The sequence below is a fragment of the Salvelinus alpinus genome, chromosome 18 (assembly GCF_045679555.1).
Source record: "Salvelinus alpinus chromosome 18, SLU_Salpinus.1, whole genome shotgun sequence".
In the NCBI taxonomy this organism is placed as follows: Eukaryota; Metazoa; Chordata; class Actinopteri; order Salmoniformes; family Salmonidae; genus Salvelinus; species Salvelinus alpinus.
The window spans coordinates 13,333,892-13,351,750 of record NC_092103.1 but is presented as its reverse complement, the minus strand read 5'-3'; the positions used below and the strand labels follow the sequence as shown (position 1 = coordinate 13,351,750).

The following is a 17,859-nucleotide window of genomic DNA, read 5'->3' as shown; positions in this document are numbered from 1 at the left end:
GTTTTGATGCAAAAGCTGCATGCGTACTGTTGTTGCTTCTGTAGAAGGTGATTTATGCCACATAACAGGGCTTTCATTTTGTTTGTTGTTAGTCTCGAAATGCTTTCGTCCTGTAGAAAATCACAAAGCAAAGAGCGGAGCGAAGGAAGGAAAATGCCGGAATGCCAGTCCCAGCAATAGAATGTAACGAGTGAGAGAAAGATGAGGAGTAGAGGGAGTTTTACAGTACTGATCAAGTCCGTCTCATTCAATGGAGCTGATTTACTTCAGCACCACTGCAGCTTGACTTACAGGTGGCTGCTGCTATTCCCAGGCATTGCTGTAGCTTAGCACTGCTTACAGCAGGGGCAGCTGTTGGAATGGTGGCTAGAACGGATATTGTGAAGTCATTAGTGCACCTTCCTGATCTCTACAAAGCAAACTGCAGTCAGAAGTCCTCTGTCAAGTCTCTCCGTTCATTTGTTTTCTAATGTAACAGTGAGGTCATATTTAGCCCTGGCTCTGTCAGCCATTGCTGTTTAGTTTAAGTGTATATCATGCTGGTTTGAGGAGGAGTGAAGCGGAGCTCTAGGAGATGACACTGTTTTACAAATCAAATGAGTTCCTGCCATCACTGAGCAAGATTTGCATTTCTGCTACGACTGCACGAAGGAACAGCATTCTCTGGGAGTTTTCCCTCTTGCTTCCAGTTCACTTCAGAGTGCTGCACAATCACCTGACCCATGGAGCAGTCCAAGACAATTGAATTAGCCTATTCCTTTCAAAATGTCTTTATGACGGAGTACTGACTGACTGAAGCCATTTACAATGTAATGGCAATCACCTTTCAATCTCTCATGTTTCTCCTGTTCTTCCTCTTTTGACAGAGTTTCCATCCCACCACACTTTATTTCCCTTTTCTGTTGTCTTTCTTTCATTATTAGGCAAATACCACATCAGAGGTAGTACCTGTACCATAGTTCCTTATTTGTGTTGATTCATGAAGCCTTTGAACTTTGTCTATGGTCAAACATGGGTATTTTCCACAGATTTGTCCTTTATGTGCTAAATTAGAGAATTGTATGTCCACTCTAACTTACATGATGCCCAAGTGACTACTACAACCATGCACTACTGCCAGCAGATTGTCCATCTGCTCTTGTTCAGGTCCCCTAGAACGTTGCCGTGTCTGTGTAAAGGCAACCATATGTGCCGGTCATGTTTACACTGCTGAGAGAAACTGACTGGGCTGCTACAGCGTTAGAACTGTTTGCCATCAAACCAGATTATATCACAATGGTCTGACACTGCTGCTGTGTGAATGGCCATAGCAGCCACCCAGCATGCAAAACAAAGCGTGACGCTCGCTATTTTCCCCATTCCCGAAGCAGAAGGCAATAAAGTTCTACCACCAGTAGGTGAGCAGAGTGCCGCTTAAGACGTGATTTACATCTCTGGCGGGTATCCCCCAGTCAGAGGACTGCTACAAGCCTTCAACAAGCCCCTTATGTTATTTACATCTCTGGCGGGTATCCCCCAGTCAGAGGACTGCTACAAGCCTTCAACAAGGCGCCTTTCCCTGCCCAGCAAATGTAGACGCCTGGAGTTTGCTACATGGCATTGGTACTTGGATTGGAACCGGTGCTATGGTCAGATGAAATGAAAATGGAGCTCTTTGGCCACGCACACCAGTGGTGTGTTTGGCTTCGAAATAAGGATACATAAGCAGAAAAGAACCCCAAAATATGGTGGGGGATTAAATGTTATTGGTCTCGTAAAATATTTAAAAGGCTCTGCGCCGCTACCCTTGCAGGGTGAGGTATTGAAAACAGGGTACCAGTAATTTTGACCCCAATCTTTTTGAGAAAGATTACTTGTTAACCCCCCAGAGTCGATGTCCACACCTCTATGGTAATCTGGTTAGCGTTTAAAAAAGTCAGTTTCAGCTAGAGAGAGTGCATTCGGAAAGTATTCAGACCCCTTGACTTTTTTACGCATTTTGTTTACATTACAGCCTCATCAATCTACACACAATATCCCATAATGACAAAGTAAAAACTGTTTTTTAGAACTTTTTGCAAAGTTCTAAATAAAGAAAGATCACATTTATGTATTCAGACCTTTTACTTAGTACTTTGTTGAAGCACCTTTGGCAACAATTACAGCCTCAAATTTTCTTGGGTATGACGCTACAAGCTTGGCACACCTGTATTTGGAGAGTTTCTCCTATTCTTCTCTGCAGATCCTCTCAAGTTCTGTCAGGTTGGATGGGGAGCGTCACTGCACAGCTATTTTCAGGTTTCTTCAGAGATGTTCGATCGGTCTCAAGTCCAGACTCTGGCTGGGCCACTCAAGGACATTCAGAGACTTGTCCCGAAGCCACTCCTGCATTGTCTTGGCTGTGTGCTTAGTGTCGTTGTCCTGTTGGAAGGTGAACCTTTGCACCAGTCTGAGGTCCTGAGTGCTCTGGAGCAGGTTTTCGTCAAATATCTCTCTGTACTTTGCTCCGTTCATCTTTCCCTCGATCCTAACTAGTCTCCCAGTCCGTGCCGCTGAAAAACATCCCCACAGCATGATGCTGCCACCACCATCCTTCACCGTAGGGATGGTATTGGCCAGGTGATAAACGGTGCCTGGTTTCCTCCAGACGTGATGCTTGGCATTCAGGCCAAAGAGTTCAATCTTGGTTTCATCAGAGAATCTTGTTTCTCATGGTCAGAGTCCTTTAGGTGCCTTTTGGCAAACTCCAAGCGGGCTGTCATGTGCCTTTTACTGAGGAGTGGCTTCCGTCTGGCACTCTACCATAAAGGCCTGATTGGTGGAGTGCTACAGAGATGCTTGTCCTTCTGGAAGTTTGTCACTGACAGAGCTCCAATCAGGTTATTGGTCACCTCCCTGACAGAGCTCCAGAGTTCCTCTGTGGAGATGGGAGAAACTTCCAGAAGGACAACAATCTTTCATCAGTCCTTTTACATGAAAATGCCCATAAGGAAAATTTAAGTCTAGAGCAGATTTCCCCAAATATTCTGTTAACAAATGTTTTATTACTATAATGTTATACTATATGAACCCTCAATTGAATTATACATAAGCCTATTCTCTTTTTACAGAAAGTCAAAAGATCTATGTATAGTGACAGTCACACGTTAGATAACTTCTCAAGCAAAGTCTACATTTTTTTACTCCTCGACTTTAGAAGGTCTTAGCTCAGCTTCTGAACGTCATAGAGACAAACCAAAGATATTCCCATGTGCATCAGTCGCGTCTATCTCTGGCATTGTACAGCTTGTTTCACAGAGTTATGCGTTGTTATAGATCGGTTCATACAATCCCGAATTTGTAAAAATAAATGTTTTTATAAAATTTCCACTCATATCAAGGAAGGTCCCGTCACCCCCCTCCCCCCCAGGAAACTTTGGTGCCCCCCACAATTTTGAACAAATAGCCTAACCATTGAACAAATAGTACAGTGAGTAGGTTAGATTGTGCTTTGAAAGTGATGTTTTGAAGCCATCAGTGATGCTTGTAGTGGAAGCCAATGAAGCAGAGCGTTAAAAGCATCTTGTCAGGATCAAAGTGAAATGACTCTGGTGTGCCACTGAAATACCAGTTGTCCTTTGAAAGAGTCTGTAACCTGGAGCTCTGGGCTCTGGGCCTGATTGGTCATCTCTTCTGGGCAGATCCATCCTACATCCCATCCAATAGTGGGCTGAGAGAGTCTCTGAACTCTGAATCATGTCCCCATTGTGTCAGTCTGGATCTCACACACGCTCCAGGTGATGGGCTGAGTAGAGCGCTGTGCTGGCTCGACCCAAACCCGCAGAGCCAGGAAAAACGGCAGCAAACTCTGTTTACTGTATGTTTATGCGGCAGGGCGGCAGGGTAGCCTAGTGGTTAGAGCGTTGGACTAGTAACCGAAAGGTTGCAAGTTCAAATCCCCGAGCTGACAAGGTACAAATCTGTCGTTCTGCCCCTGAACAGGCAGTTAACTCACTGTTCCTAGGCCGTCATTGAAAATAAGAATTTGTTCTTAACTGACTTGCCTAGTTAAATAAAGGTAAAAAAAAAAAAAAAAAAAAAAAAAAAAAATGCTCTGTTTACAACCACATGGTCCAAAAGTTCTGTCTTGGTCCCATCATCCAATCTTTAGGATAATCAAATGGCCAGTTCAGTGGCACTTTGCCAAAATCCTTGCTATTTATAAATGAATTATTCTCTTCTCTAAATGCATGTGTAGATAGTCTACTGTGTAGGGGCACTGTAGTCACTCAAGACTGTGTAGTGGTGGATTCTTGCAATTCAATGATACAGAGACAAGTGTGATTTTAATTAGGAGATTCATATGCACAGTAATGCTGAAGTCAAATGCATCAATGAGTGACATTGAGATGGGATGCTTCAGTACTTTGCGATTTATTTATCCACTTAGATATTGTTTATCCAATTTCATGGAAAATTGTCTTACTACCACTGCATGGGGTTTTGGCAAAAGGATTTCAGACATCAAAGACCCAGTAAAGATGAAGACTTAATGGAAGTTTGCCCACCAGCCTGAGTGCAGACTGAGGCGCAGTAATACACGTGATGCTGAATTCCTCTTTTTTTTTGCCATGGGATACAAAATATTGGCTATATCCCAGCCACTTTGTAATTTTTAAGAAATAATGTCATGGTGACTAAGCTTTTCATTCAAACAGTATCGGTGCAGGGGCCGTATCCATAACGCGTCTCAGACTCGAAAATTGGTCCTGACGATGTAGACATTTTACGCCTACTCTTATGGGTAAAAATCAAAGCTATGCATGAAGCCTCTTTTAGTCATAAGACTCCTACTGAGTCGACAGATTATTTAGGAGACCTCATGAGATGTCATAAAAGGCAGCGAGTTAGTGGTTCCCGCGCCATATACAGGCAATTGCTTTGGAGTTTTTTTTATATATATGTAAACGCAACAATTTCTAAGATTTTACTGAGTTACAGTTCATGTAAGGAAATCAGTCAATTGAAAAAAATGCATTAAGCCCTATTCTATGCATTTCCCCTGACGGCGGCAGGTAGCCTAGTGGTTAGAGCGTTGGACTAGTAACCGAAAGGTTGCAAGACCGAACCCCCGAGCTGACAAGGTAAAAAACTGTCCTTCTGCCCCTGAACAAGGCACTGTTCCTAGGCCGTCATTGAAAATAAGAATTTGTTCTTAACTGACTTGCCTAGTTAAATATAGGTAAAATATATATTTTTTAATTGACTGGGAATACAGATATGCATGTGTTGGGCACAGATACCTTTAAAAAAAAAAAAAAAAAAAAAAGTAGGGGTATGGATCCGAACCAGTCAGTATCTGGTATGACCACCATTTGCCTCATGCAGCGCGACATCTCCTTCTCATAAAGTTGATCAGGCTGTTGATTGTGGCCTGTGGAATGTTGTCCCACTCTTCAATGGCTGTGCGAAGTTGCTAGATATTGGTGGTAAGGATCTGTACACAACATGCTGTCGTACATGTCAATCCAGAGCTCAATGGGTGACATGTCTGGTGAGTATGCAGGCCGTGGAAGAACTGGAACGTATGTTTTCAGCTTCCAAGAGTTGTGTACAGATCCTTGCAACATGGGGCTGTGCACTATCATGCTGAAACGTGAGGTGATGGTGGAGGGTGAATGGCACGACAATGAACCTCAGGATCTCGTCACGGTTTCTCTGCATTAAAATTGCGACTGATAAAATGCAGCTGTGTTCCTTGTCCATAGCTTATGACTGCTCATACCATAACCCCACCGCCACCATGGGGCACTCTGTTGTCAACGTTGACATCAGAAAACCGCTCGCACACACGACACCATCTGTACAGTTGAAACCGGGATTAATCCGTGAAGAGCACACTTCTCCGCCGTGCCGGTGAGCATTTAACACATAAGTCGGTTACGATGCCAAACTGCAGTCAGGTCAAGACCCTGGTGAGGACGATAAGCACACAGATGAGCTTCCCTGAGACAGTTTCTGACAGTTTCATTAGCTATCCGGGTGGCTGGTCTCAGACGATCCCGCAGCTGAAGAAGCTGGATGTGGAGGTCCTGGGCTAGCGTGGTTGCACGTAGTCTTCCGGTTGTGAGGCCGGTTGAACGTACTGCCAAATTAAAAATTAAAAAACGATGTTTGATGTGGTTTATGGTACACCAATTAACATTCAATTCTCTGGCAATGGCTCTGGTGGACATTCCTGCAGTCAGCATGCCAATTGCACGCTCCCTCAACTTGAGACATCTGGCATTATGTTGTGTGACACAACTGCACATTTTAGTGGCTTTTTATTGTCCCCAGCACAAAGTGCACCTGTGTAATGATCATGCTGTGTAATCAGTTGAATGGATTATCTTGACAAAGGAGAAATGCTCACTAACAGGGATGTAAACAAATTTGGGCACAACATTTGAGGGAAATAAGCTTTTTGTGCGTATGGACATTTCTGGGATCTTTTTATTTCACCTCATGAAACATGGGACCAACACTTTTCGTGTTGCATTTATATTTTTGTTCAGTGTATATATTCCTGTTTGATCAATCCGTAAATAACCTAGGCCTTCATGCAGCAGTTTCTCCTGTGCTTTTGACAATGATTTCACCATGATGCCTATTTCACATGATATGCCTAAATACTTATAGTAATAAATAATCACAATTTCCCCCCCCCCCCGATTTATTCCATTAATCATGTTATTTCAAGTTATCCCTTTGGAGCGCAATATCACGTTGTTGAAAAATATGCCTAAATTGGCCATGCCTGTAAGTTGGGCTATTGAAGGCATCCAAGGCCTCTGTGAACTTTGATTGTGTTTGGTGAAAATGAGAGACCTTCCAAACATTTCATGCAACATTATCAGCAAGGGACTTGATGCCTACTCTGCCAAAGCCATTTAGAGTTGTTGAACGGGAGTGACGAGTGTGTTGACAAAGCAGTAGCCTAATATTATAAAAAGTTGGCTTTGAACAACCACATATGATTCAGTGCAATATGCCTATCACATTATTTAACATATCAGAATTGTTAAAAAGATTTAAGAGTAGACAAAGTGATCGTGTCAGGCAAAAATATCACGCTTTTTATCTTTGCAACATTTGATGTAGAGTCACATTCACTGTGGTTGTCTGAGGCATGCTATAGAGTTCACAGCTGGCGCCTCATCGCCATTGGTTATTCCCCATAATTTGCAACAATGTCAATAAGCGACATCGCTATCTTTCCTTTGCGGTACCTCAAACTGTCACGATTACCGGCTGAGGTTGAGTTGAACATCATCCTAAAACCCACTCTGAGCTGGGAGTTCTTTTTGTTTTAAAACCGGTTTTAACAAGATTCCTAGGACCTTTTCTGAGACGCTTTGTGGATACAACCCCAGGACATGCATAGTAATTCAATTAGGCTAAAAATGAATGCTGCCATTTCAAACGCAACCTTTGGAAATGGCACAGCACAGTTGCCATTTCCCTTCCAAATCCTTGATCTTTTCTTGATCTTGACATTCAATCAGCCTCTCAAATATGAAGAAGCAACAGTGTGTGAAAAGAGTAGTGAGGATTCCTCTTGCATTATATGCCTACGGTTGTGCCAAAAAATGTCCTCAATCATTTTGTCAATAAGGATTCATCGGAGAAGTGTGACGATGTCAGCCATGCTTACAAACATCTTGTATTGATTTAAACATTTCTCTCTCCTTCCTTAGATCCATCCCTCGCTCCCTCTCATGCTCTCTCATGTTTCCCCTATTGATTTCTTCCCTGGTGATGTTAAGTAACTGATTTACATGTAGCTAACAAATGAAAATGTGTCCGAGCATGTGGTATCAGCGGCATGGGAATTACTGTAGTTGCTCAGTGGGATCCAGAGAAAAGGCTTTGTTTATTTCCTTCTCTGATGTGTCGCCCTGGGATGATGATGATGATGAACTACAGTAATGTAGAGTCACACCTGACCTGACTTCTGTGATTTGGAGGTAGGGTGACTCACTCATTGTTCTTTTATTTCCGTGCTAAAAGAACGATCACAAATTGTCATGGCTCTGCTGGATACTTGACAAGTGCACAAAGGTCTCTGTGCTTGTAAAGAAGAACTCTGAGCAGAGGAGAAGCATTGTAACCCATGAGCGTAAGCTTGCAATCGGGAGCGAAGTGAAAGCACCTTTGTGACCTGTCGTCGATCTACGTAAAAGTCAGCGCGTGAATCGGTTTTTATGTCCCACGTCTAAATGGACTGGTGGTGAGGGAGTTGCTGGCTCTGTTGTGCAATTGTTTTGGACAAGGCCCTATGTAACCTAATATGTTAGTCATAAATAAGGTACTGATCAGGTCAAATGAGCCATACTATTACCTACAACTGTAAGCTGCAAAACAGAATGAAAGTCATTCACAGTACAATAAGATCTTCCCTAGGGTTGTGTGAGAGTTTCAGACTAGGAGACAAACTGTCTTCAAGTGTTCCCAGAGTCAAAGCCCATGTGACCCTGGCTGACACGTGGGTAATATTAGTGATAGCACGGTCGGTTGCAGCGCTACGCAAGGTTATTTTGTATCGCTACATCTCCCCCCCCAGTTATCTGCCAGCCCGCCCGCTGCCTCCTTATTAAAGCGGATTAAAAAGCGCTGCTGTCATCTCGCCTGTCGTAATACGCTGTGACTCTCAGTTGCCCAGGGGGGAAGACAGCGCTCAAAGTTCAGTCTTTCAGCCTCTCAGTCAGAGCATGAGTAACGAGGACTTGGCGTCAGTAGGTGTCTTCTGTATTTCTACAGGGGAGTGGCCTGCGACTTGGTTGGGAGGTGTGCTTGTTGTTGTTGAAATATGAATGGGCCCTCTGTGACTGAGGTAAATGTTAGGTTAAACCTCATTGTCATCTGACTCCTCTCACTGTTCTGATATCAGGCTGAGATATCATGATGTACTGATCGGAGATAGCTGAGCCCTCTGGTAACAGTAAACACTGACAACTTGTTGAGAAGTTTCCTATGAAGTTGAGAAGGTCGTACAGAGAGTTTGTTCTCCATTTGAGACACGCAGAGCTCAGCTGTGGAAAATCCACTTGACTTACACACAGAGTACACAGCTCCGTAGGGCTGAGCACTGCATAAACTCTATTACCCCTGACAAACTGTGTTAATTCAGTCTGCTGCTGAAATGTGAACCATCGTCTACAAATGATTCCGTCCACTTACCTTTTCTAATGAATATAATGCCAATGTGGCAGAATGGAGGAAATGAGTTGGAATATTCATTAACATTTTCAGATGTAGTTATTTTTCTAAAAGTTTCCTCCTATCTCCCTCTGTAGTGTTTCTCTGGGGTGATGTAAAGGAGAAACAGTTCTGCACTGGAGGGATGTTGCTGCTTTATTACCCCCCCTCTCCTTCTGTCAGCACCCCTTTTTTGTTTTGGCTTTCTTCCTCTGCTAGCATCAAATTGACATGCATCTAGCTGCTATCTGCTGGTTTTATGTACATAAACTGTGTATATATTGGTGTGAAAGTAGAATTAATTTCTTCCTGGTATGGGACCTCCCTATGTGTGCATGCCTGTGCACCTAGAAAATGTATGAGCTTAACAGGCCTGGCCCTGGAAGTTCTGCCGCCCTAGGCGAGACAAAAAAAACCCCCCCCCCCCCCCCCCCATCCTCGCTAAACTAGAATAGTGTACAGCAGGGGTAAGCAATAGGTTTGGCCTAGGGCAAGTTTTCTCAGCTAATAGTCAGCAGAACAGAACATAATAGCAGCCAAATTCATAGGCCTACGTTACACATTAAACACAATGTTTAACACATCTGGTTAGTTGGCTATGTAATCAGGTCAATGTCAATAACATATCCTCATATTTTCAATCTGATTACACTGATAAAATCACCAACGTCTCTATTAAATTCGTTTTTTATATTTCTTTGTGCGTTGATTGGGGGAAAACTGCTTGCAGTCAAGAGAATATCGCTCTGAAAAAGTCTGAAAAGAGGGATGGATAATGAAAAATAGAGCTTTCAGGGAACAATGGACAGAGGAATAGGCATATTTCTCCAATGTCAAACCAGAGTGTGGGCCTAGTCATAAAGATTTGTCATTGAGCTTTATAGTGGCATAAACACAACCAGTCATGATGTTTTCCTCTGCTTGTCAAACAATCTCTTCAAAGGGCTCCTTTACTAGGCTACCAACACACGTTCATCCACTCACAACATATTTCCATCCTCCAAACAGTTGTGAATGGAAAGACACTTCTGTTACACCAAAAAAGTGTCATGACATTTGGTGATTGTCATTAGGCCAGAATTAATGCCTCCACTGCTGTCCGTGTGCTTCTCGGTGTGGCCACTCATCTCTGCCTTGGCACATTTCTGTGATCTTGTCGAACCACATTGCATTTTGGAACATAGGCTATCACCCACTTTCGAGTCCATTCGCTTTTTCATGCCTCTGACGTATGGTAATGATAAATAATGGTGGTACAGCCTACAGTTTTCTTGATGTTTTCGTTATTGTGATCGGCCCAGGTTTTACCGGTACGGCGTACCCCCACTATTTATTTTGCCGGGACGCCGTACCGGACCGCCTTACTTTCACCCCTGTGCAGTGGTGGAAAAGGTACCCAATTCTACTTGAGTCAAGGTAAAGATACCTTTTAATAGAAAATGACTGGTGGTTGATCACGCACAGTGAACCCTATGTAGTTTTGCTGTCTGAGGTTAGGCTGCTACTCTACTCTATTGTGTTTCTAAGGTCTGCAGCTTAGGCGGGCTTATCTCTGTCAGTTAAAATATGGTCATGGTTTTTAAAGAGCTGAAACATCTCAACAGTGATTGTACTGCGTACAGGTAGTTTTGTTTAGCCTTCTCCTTTGTCTGCTGTTTCCCCCACTTACTCCCTATTACCTCGTGGCAGTGCATTGTTAGGCTGTTTTGTGCCTGTGAAGGAATAGGAGGTCAGGAGGACTGTGTTTGGATCATTTGTCTGGCTTTTCTTTTTGCCCTCAAGAACACAAAAAATAAACTGCTTGTCCTTTTGTTCTGTGGGGCAGTCGTTTGCATCTGTGGTACGGTCGTTATAGGCCTAACTCATTGAAGTGAAACCTAGGCCGATGTGCTGAGAAATGGACTAGTCAATTAATGATTAATTAGCGAATAAAACTCTTGCATTGAACTCCATAAAATGATATGCTCAATGTTTGTTCAGCAGGGATTTTTTTGTAAACAAAAATGATTGTTCTGATCCTGAATGAAATTGACAATACCTCATTTCATGTGGGTTTTTTTTATTTTCCCCCCCCCTATTTTTTATTTATTTTTTACTAATTGTTCTAATTTCAAAATGCAATTAGCAGCAGAGGACCAGCTAATGGTTTGTATGATTATTCACAGTGAGTAATCACTCCCACTCTCCTGACAAAAATAATAATAATTTCTTAAACTTTTATAGCACTTTTCATAACAGAAAGAAATCTCAAAGCGATTCAAAAGCAACAACAAAAGAAAACGATCAAGCAATAGGCTATGTCGTGAGTAGCCTAGCTATAGTTAGCTAGGTCAACCAATAGAGGCCAAGTCTTTGAGTGCATGAATCCTCCAAAGATGGAGATGGTCAGTTTATGGCTTGATCAGATGAAGGTAGAGGGAGATGGTCAGTTTATGGCTTGATCAGATGAAGGTAGAGGGAGATGGTCAGTTTATGGCTTGATCAGATGAAGGTAGAGGGAGATGGTCAGTTTATGGCTTGATCAGATGAAGGTAGAGGGAGATGGTCAGTTTATGGCTTGATCAGATGAAGGTAGAGGGAGATGGTCAGTTTATGGCTTGATCAGATGAAGGTAGAGGGAGATGGTCAGTTTATGGCTTGATCAGATGAAGGTAGAGGGAGATGGTCAGTTTATGGCTTGATCAGATGAAGGTAGAGGGAGATGGTTGATGGAATCTGATGGTGATCTTGTCGAGGGTCAAGCCCTTCTCCTTCACAATGTGTGGGTGATGCCTCAGCAGCACTAATAGGTTAAAAACAAAACCTTTATCTTCAACATCAGGCCAAACTTCTCTCATAATAATGTGTTCTATTCATCCCGTAAAGTTACGAATTTATAGTCAAAGGAACTGTTAGAAAGGTGCAATTTAATCATTTTTGGAAGATGGAATAAGTTGTTGACGATCGCTTTAGGAGACGACTTAGTTTTGCCGTTAATGGCATCCCCACTTGAAGTACATTTTTATGTGATTCTAAGTGAGTCAATCAAAAAGGTAGGGCTAGGTTTATATAAGAAGTAAGATTAGCAAACAAATGTGCCCTTGGAAATGATCAGTCAGCATTTTCGCCTCACTACGGGCCTATCTAGGGTATCTCAAGGCGGGATGTGTCGCAAACACAATTACCTCAACACTGCCACACCGTCAACCTATTGACACTTATTTTCAGCTTTTGTTGAAACAGTAACGCATTGCAACATCTTTGAGCTGTCATATCAAATGGACATCTCTAGAGCATTCAGCTGTTCTGTCGCTTTTTATGGATTGACAGTATGTATGCATTGACAATAAATTACACACTGTCAATGAACACGGGCAAGTGGGGGAGGAATGCTGTCTAAATGTGCAAACAATATTCAAAGTAATTGATGAGTTGAATTAAATCTCTTTGTGTTTTTGTGTTGCAGTACACTCGGGTGTGGATCCCAGACCCAGAGGATGTATGGAGAGCTGCAGAGATCATCAAGGACTACAAGGAGGGAGAGCCAATCCTGCACCTCAAACTTGAAGATGAATCGGTAATCTACCCCCCCCTCTCCTAACCCTAACCCCCCCAGATCAGGCCACAATTATAAGATAAATATCGTAATATTTTTATTTTATTTTTTATAGCCCTTGCCTAAGGACTCAATATGCTTTGGTCTATTTTGTCGTGCTCATGTACATTTGTACATGTCCTCATTTTAAAGCAGTTAATGTGTGTGCGCCCCTACACACATTCAGAAACTTTGGTGCCATGAATCATTAATCATATTTTTTGAAGTGAGAGATGCAAGCCCTGAGAGATGCAAGATACAGTTATTAAATAACAATGTACTGTGCCAAGAGTAGTTTGAATGAATCAGCAGATGATGATATTATCGCTTTGTGCAGCAGCAGTATATTCCCCTACTCATGATCACAATCTCTACTTGATACAGGTATGATTCATAAACACCTAGAAGCCACCAAATCCATATCCTTTAACATGTGTAGTTATGGACAGTGCTGCATTATGATTTCAACTGGTAAAGGGAGTCGTCATACCCTCAAACCAGGTGCACATGTGCAAAGACTTTGCTTTTAGTGTTTTTTTAGTATTGACATTTTTTGCTTGAACCCCTCTTGTCCCAGCCGTTGGAATACCGCATCGGACCCAAAGACAACCCTCTTCCCTTTCTCCGGAACCCTGATATCCTGGTGGGGGAGAATGACCTCACAGCGCTCAGCTACCTGCACGAGCCTGCTGTCCTGCACAACCTCAAAGTGCGCTTCCTCGAGCCCAACCACATCTACACATACTGTGGTAAGTCTATACTGTACCACCACCTGCTCTGACAGCGCCACTTATAGTAACCAGAATGTCTGGTCTGTATATGGTCTCTTAACAAAGCCCTTGGCCTGACCTTGTGCTGCAAATTCCTCCTATGTTTACTATGGTAGCTGGCTTATTTTACACCATGTAGGGTTGATGCTTTCATTTACCTTTTTAATGGTTGTCTTGTCCCAACTTTTACAAACCTGTCCTCCCAATTCCCCAATCAACTAGGGTTCCATTGACTTAAACAGCCAACGAGTGAGCTGTTGCCATGTGTGATATGCGCCCTAAACAAAGCAGACAAAGGGGAATGAGCAAAGACAATATTTGTCTGTTGATCCTACACTGGCTATAGATATCACCATCATGTTTTAATTAGGGAAATCTGTCCACATAGTAACCCTGCCAGTGCAAACTTGGGTGAGCCTACTACATTCCTCTGGTAATATGGATGTTTTGACAGTATTTGCCTATCAAAGTTAGCAGGAAAAATACAAAGGGCTGAAATGTAGATGCACATACAATTAATGGACTTAAGGTATTTTGGTGGGAATTCAGGTATTTACTTTCTCATACATTTTCTTAGTATATCAGGTATTTCTTAAATACTTTGAAAATATGTTGCCTCATTTGCATATATACAGTATGCTGGGTGTATTTGCATTCATTAATAAATTAATATGAAGGGGTGGAGCAGGGCTGCAACCACCAAAAACTTGCTCTGTCTCTAGGTTACTCCTTACTGTTGTTGTCGGGAGAAAGTGTGTCGGGAGAAAGTGTGTCGGGAGAAAGTGTGTCGGGAGAAAGTGTGTCGGGAGAAAGTGTGTCGGGAGAAGGATAACCAATGCTAATAGAACTCTACACGCTTGGCTCTAGATTACACCCATCCAAACATATTTTACGTTTTTTGTGAGATGAGACATAATGTCACTAATCCAAGTGTTCATTTTCAGAAGTTGTTTTCATTTCAGCGCATTTCATTTGTAAATATTTCAACTGTATTAAATCATTACTTTTTTCTCTCAAATTGGACAAAAAAACGAACACCCATCAAAATACCTTTATCTTTGTTCTCTTTCTTGGGATGTAACTGTCGAAGACGTGCCGTTGAATCCCTTACGAAGCGTTAGCGTTCTTATAGATGCAACGGAAAGCCAATGTATTCTATTGAGCCCATTTCAGCCATTACCGGAGTGTGTTTGACAGGTCATTACAAACGTTTCCGCGGTCGTTACATTTAACGGGGGGGGGGGGGGACGAATGGCACAAGCAATAGTGGCAAAGAGTCACCAGTGAAATGAAAGCAATCAATCCAGCAAGATTTCAGTGACAAAGTGGATTTTGCACTCCTCAAACACAGGAAATAGATGGCTAAGATCCTCAGCTGGGTGAGACACACAAATACACACCCACAAGAATATATGGGATGTATTACTAAATATAGGATTAAGGAACTAGAGGTTACAGTCTCACTGACTGGTCATACTATTTTCTCTGTCCTCCCTTCTCTCCTTGCTCTATAGGTATCGTACTGGTGGCCATCAACCCCTACGACCAGCTTCAAATCTATGGAGAGGAGGTCATCAATGCCTACAGTGGGCAGAACATGGGAGACATGGACCCACACATCTTTGCTGTTGCTGAGGAGGCATACAAGCAGATGGCCAGGTACTGGATGAGCCTCAGGGTACAGCTAAACGGGTATAACACAGGATCAGGATACTGTTAATGTATTAGACCTGGAAGAGTTGCCAATTAATAACCACATTCTATATATTAGTCTGCTTTGGGAAGCAATTGAGTTGTTACTGTGTGGCACATGGAGCTGCGTAGGAGGCACTTGATTAGACTCCTCATTCGGTTTGATATGTCATTTTGATAGTGTGTGGCTCAGTTGGTAGAGCGCTGCGCTTGCAACGCCAGGGTTGTGGGTTCAATTCCCATGGGGGACCAGTATGAGGGGGAAAAAGTGTGAAATGTAAATGTATGCACTCTCGATAAGAGCGTCTGCTAAAATGTAAATAGTGTTGGTGTGGGACTGAATAATGAGTTGCCACAGAGATAAACTGTGTCTTCAATGGAAGATGTGGGTGGATAATAACAGTGCTCCGGTCCACATTAACTGTCAACCTCATCAATGCTGCTCTTCTCTGTAGAGCAAAAGACAATAAATACCATGTCCACTGCCTACATACTGTGCATGCCCACTGCTGGGTAGTCCTGGCAACTCCAGTCATGTAGAGAAAATGAGCGTTGTGTAACTGTAGACGTGGCCCATTAATGCAGCTCTGGTCAGTTACCTATTTTTATTAAATGTTCCAAATCTCTTTTTCTCTCTCTCTCTTTTCCCGTAGAGATGAGAGGAACCAATCCATCATAGTAAGTGGGGAGTCGGGGGCAGGGAAGACCGTCTCTGCTAAGTACGCCATGCGGTTCTTCGCCACTGTGGGAGGGTCGGCCAACGACACCAACGTTGAGGAGAAGGTGCTGGCCTCCAGCCCCATCATGGAGGTGAGGAGGGGAACTGGGGATGGGCTGCTGGTCCCATACTGTAGGTGAGGAGGGGAACTGGGGATGGGCTGCTGGTCCCATACTGTAGGTGAGGAGGGGAACTGGGGATGGGCTGCTGGTCCCATACTGGAGGTGAGGAGGGGAACTGGGGATGGGCTGCTGGTCCCATACTGGAGGTGAGGAGGGGAACTGGGGATGGGCTGCTGGTCCCATCATGGAGGTGAGGAGGGGAACTGGGGATGGGCTGCTGGTCCCATACTGTAGGTGAGGAGGGGAACTGGGGATGGGCTGCTGGTCCCATACTGTAGGTGAGGAGGGGAACTGGGGATGGGCTGCTGGTCCCATACTGTAGGCCAGCCCAGCAGTATGGCAACCTAGTAAAGGAAGTCGATCCCGGAATATATGGGTTACATAATATGATTTGTGCCTTTTTGGAGATGACACATGTATCTTCTGGATAACCAAGTCATATTTTATTTACCTGCTTAGATGGGTTCTAGTGAAAACGTCATCGTGTTTTACTTTTTCTATGCCCTGAAAGTTTTATGAACTCGGCTGTAACTTTGTAGAGTTTACAGCACAGTATTCTTATGGGGAATCATTTTGTAAACTGTAGGTGGAGAAGCTAAACACACCAGGAGTCCGTGAACAGCAAAGTCCCACAGCCTGCCTGGAAAGATACGACTAGGAGAAGCTGCTAGCTAGAAAGTTGTCATGACTCTCTGTCCTTCAGGAAGTTATAGCTGAGGAGAGTCCGACATCTCTGAGTCCATTACCAGCCTCACCTCAGCTAGATCAGTCAGAGTGAAGAAACAGGACAGATCTGTATGCAAGGCCAGTTGGGCACAGTCTCCATCTTGGCAGATGACACAACACAAAATTAGGAGCTTTACAACTGTCAAGACACATTACGAGCAGCAAGGAGAAGCTAAAGGTTTTTGTGTGGCATGAATCACAATTTCAGAAGATATAAACTCTTCAAAAACATAAACTTCCTTTTTTCAGGACCCTGTCTTTCAAAGCTAATTCGTAAAAATCCAAAACTTCACAGATCTTCATTGTAAAGAGTTTGAACACTGTTTCCCATGCTTGTTCAATGAACCATAAACAATTCATGAACATGCACCTGTGGAACGGTCGTTAAGACACTAACAGCTTACAGACGGTGGGCAATTGTCACAGTTATGAAAACTTAGGACACTAAAGAGGCCTTTCTACTGACTCTGAAAAACACAAAAAGATCGATGCCCAGGGTCCCTGCTCATCTGCGTGAACGTGCCTTAGGCATGCTGCAAGGAGGCATGAGGACTGCAGATGTGGCCAGGGCAATAAATTGCAATGTCCGTACTGTGAGACGCCTAAGACCCCGCTACAGGGAGACACGGCGGACAGCTGATCGTCCTCGCAGTGGCAGATCACGTGAAACAACAGGATCGGTACATCCGTACATCACAGGTACAGGTACAGGATGGCAACAACTGCCCGAGTTACACCAGGAACGCACAATCCCTCCATTAGTGCTCAGACTGTCCGCAATAGGCTGAGAGAGGCTGGACTGAGGGCTTGTAGGCACAAACCCACCGTTGCTGGACCAGACAGGACTGACAAAAAGTGCTCTTCACTGACGAGTCAGGGTTTTGTCTCACCAGGGGTGATGGTCAGATTCGCGTTTATAGTCGAAGGAATGAGCGTTACACCGAAGCCTGTACTCTGGAGCGTGAACGATTTGGAGGTGGAGGGTCCGTCATGGTCTGGAGCGGTGTGTCACAGCATCAATGGACTGAGCTTGTTGTCATTGCAGGCAATCTCAACGCT

At 43.5% G+C, this 17,859-nt stretch overlaps 1 protein-coding gene across 2 annotated transcripts in view; it reads left to right on the top strand.

Moving 5' to 3' along the window:
• The window catches only part of LOC139543819 (unconventional myosin-Vb-like), an 85,259-nt gene that overhangs the window by 26,045 nt on the left and 41,355 nt on the right, over positions 1 to 17,859 (top strand). For both annotated transcript variants that reach the window (XM_071350262.1, XM_071350261.1), the window contains exons 2-5: positions 12,644 to 12,754; positions 13,350 to 13,521; positions 15,057 to 15,201; positions 15,888 to 16,044. In XM_071350262.1, coding sequence (XP_071206363.1) covers positions 12,644 to 12,754; positions 13,350 to 13,521; positions 15,057 to 15,201; positions 15,888 to 16,044 — 585 coding nt within the window. The remainder of the gene's footprint in view (positions 1 to 12,643; positions 12,755 to 13,349; positions 13,522 to 15,056; positions 15,202 to 15,887; positions 16,045 to 17,859) is intronic.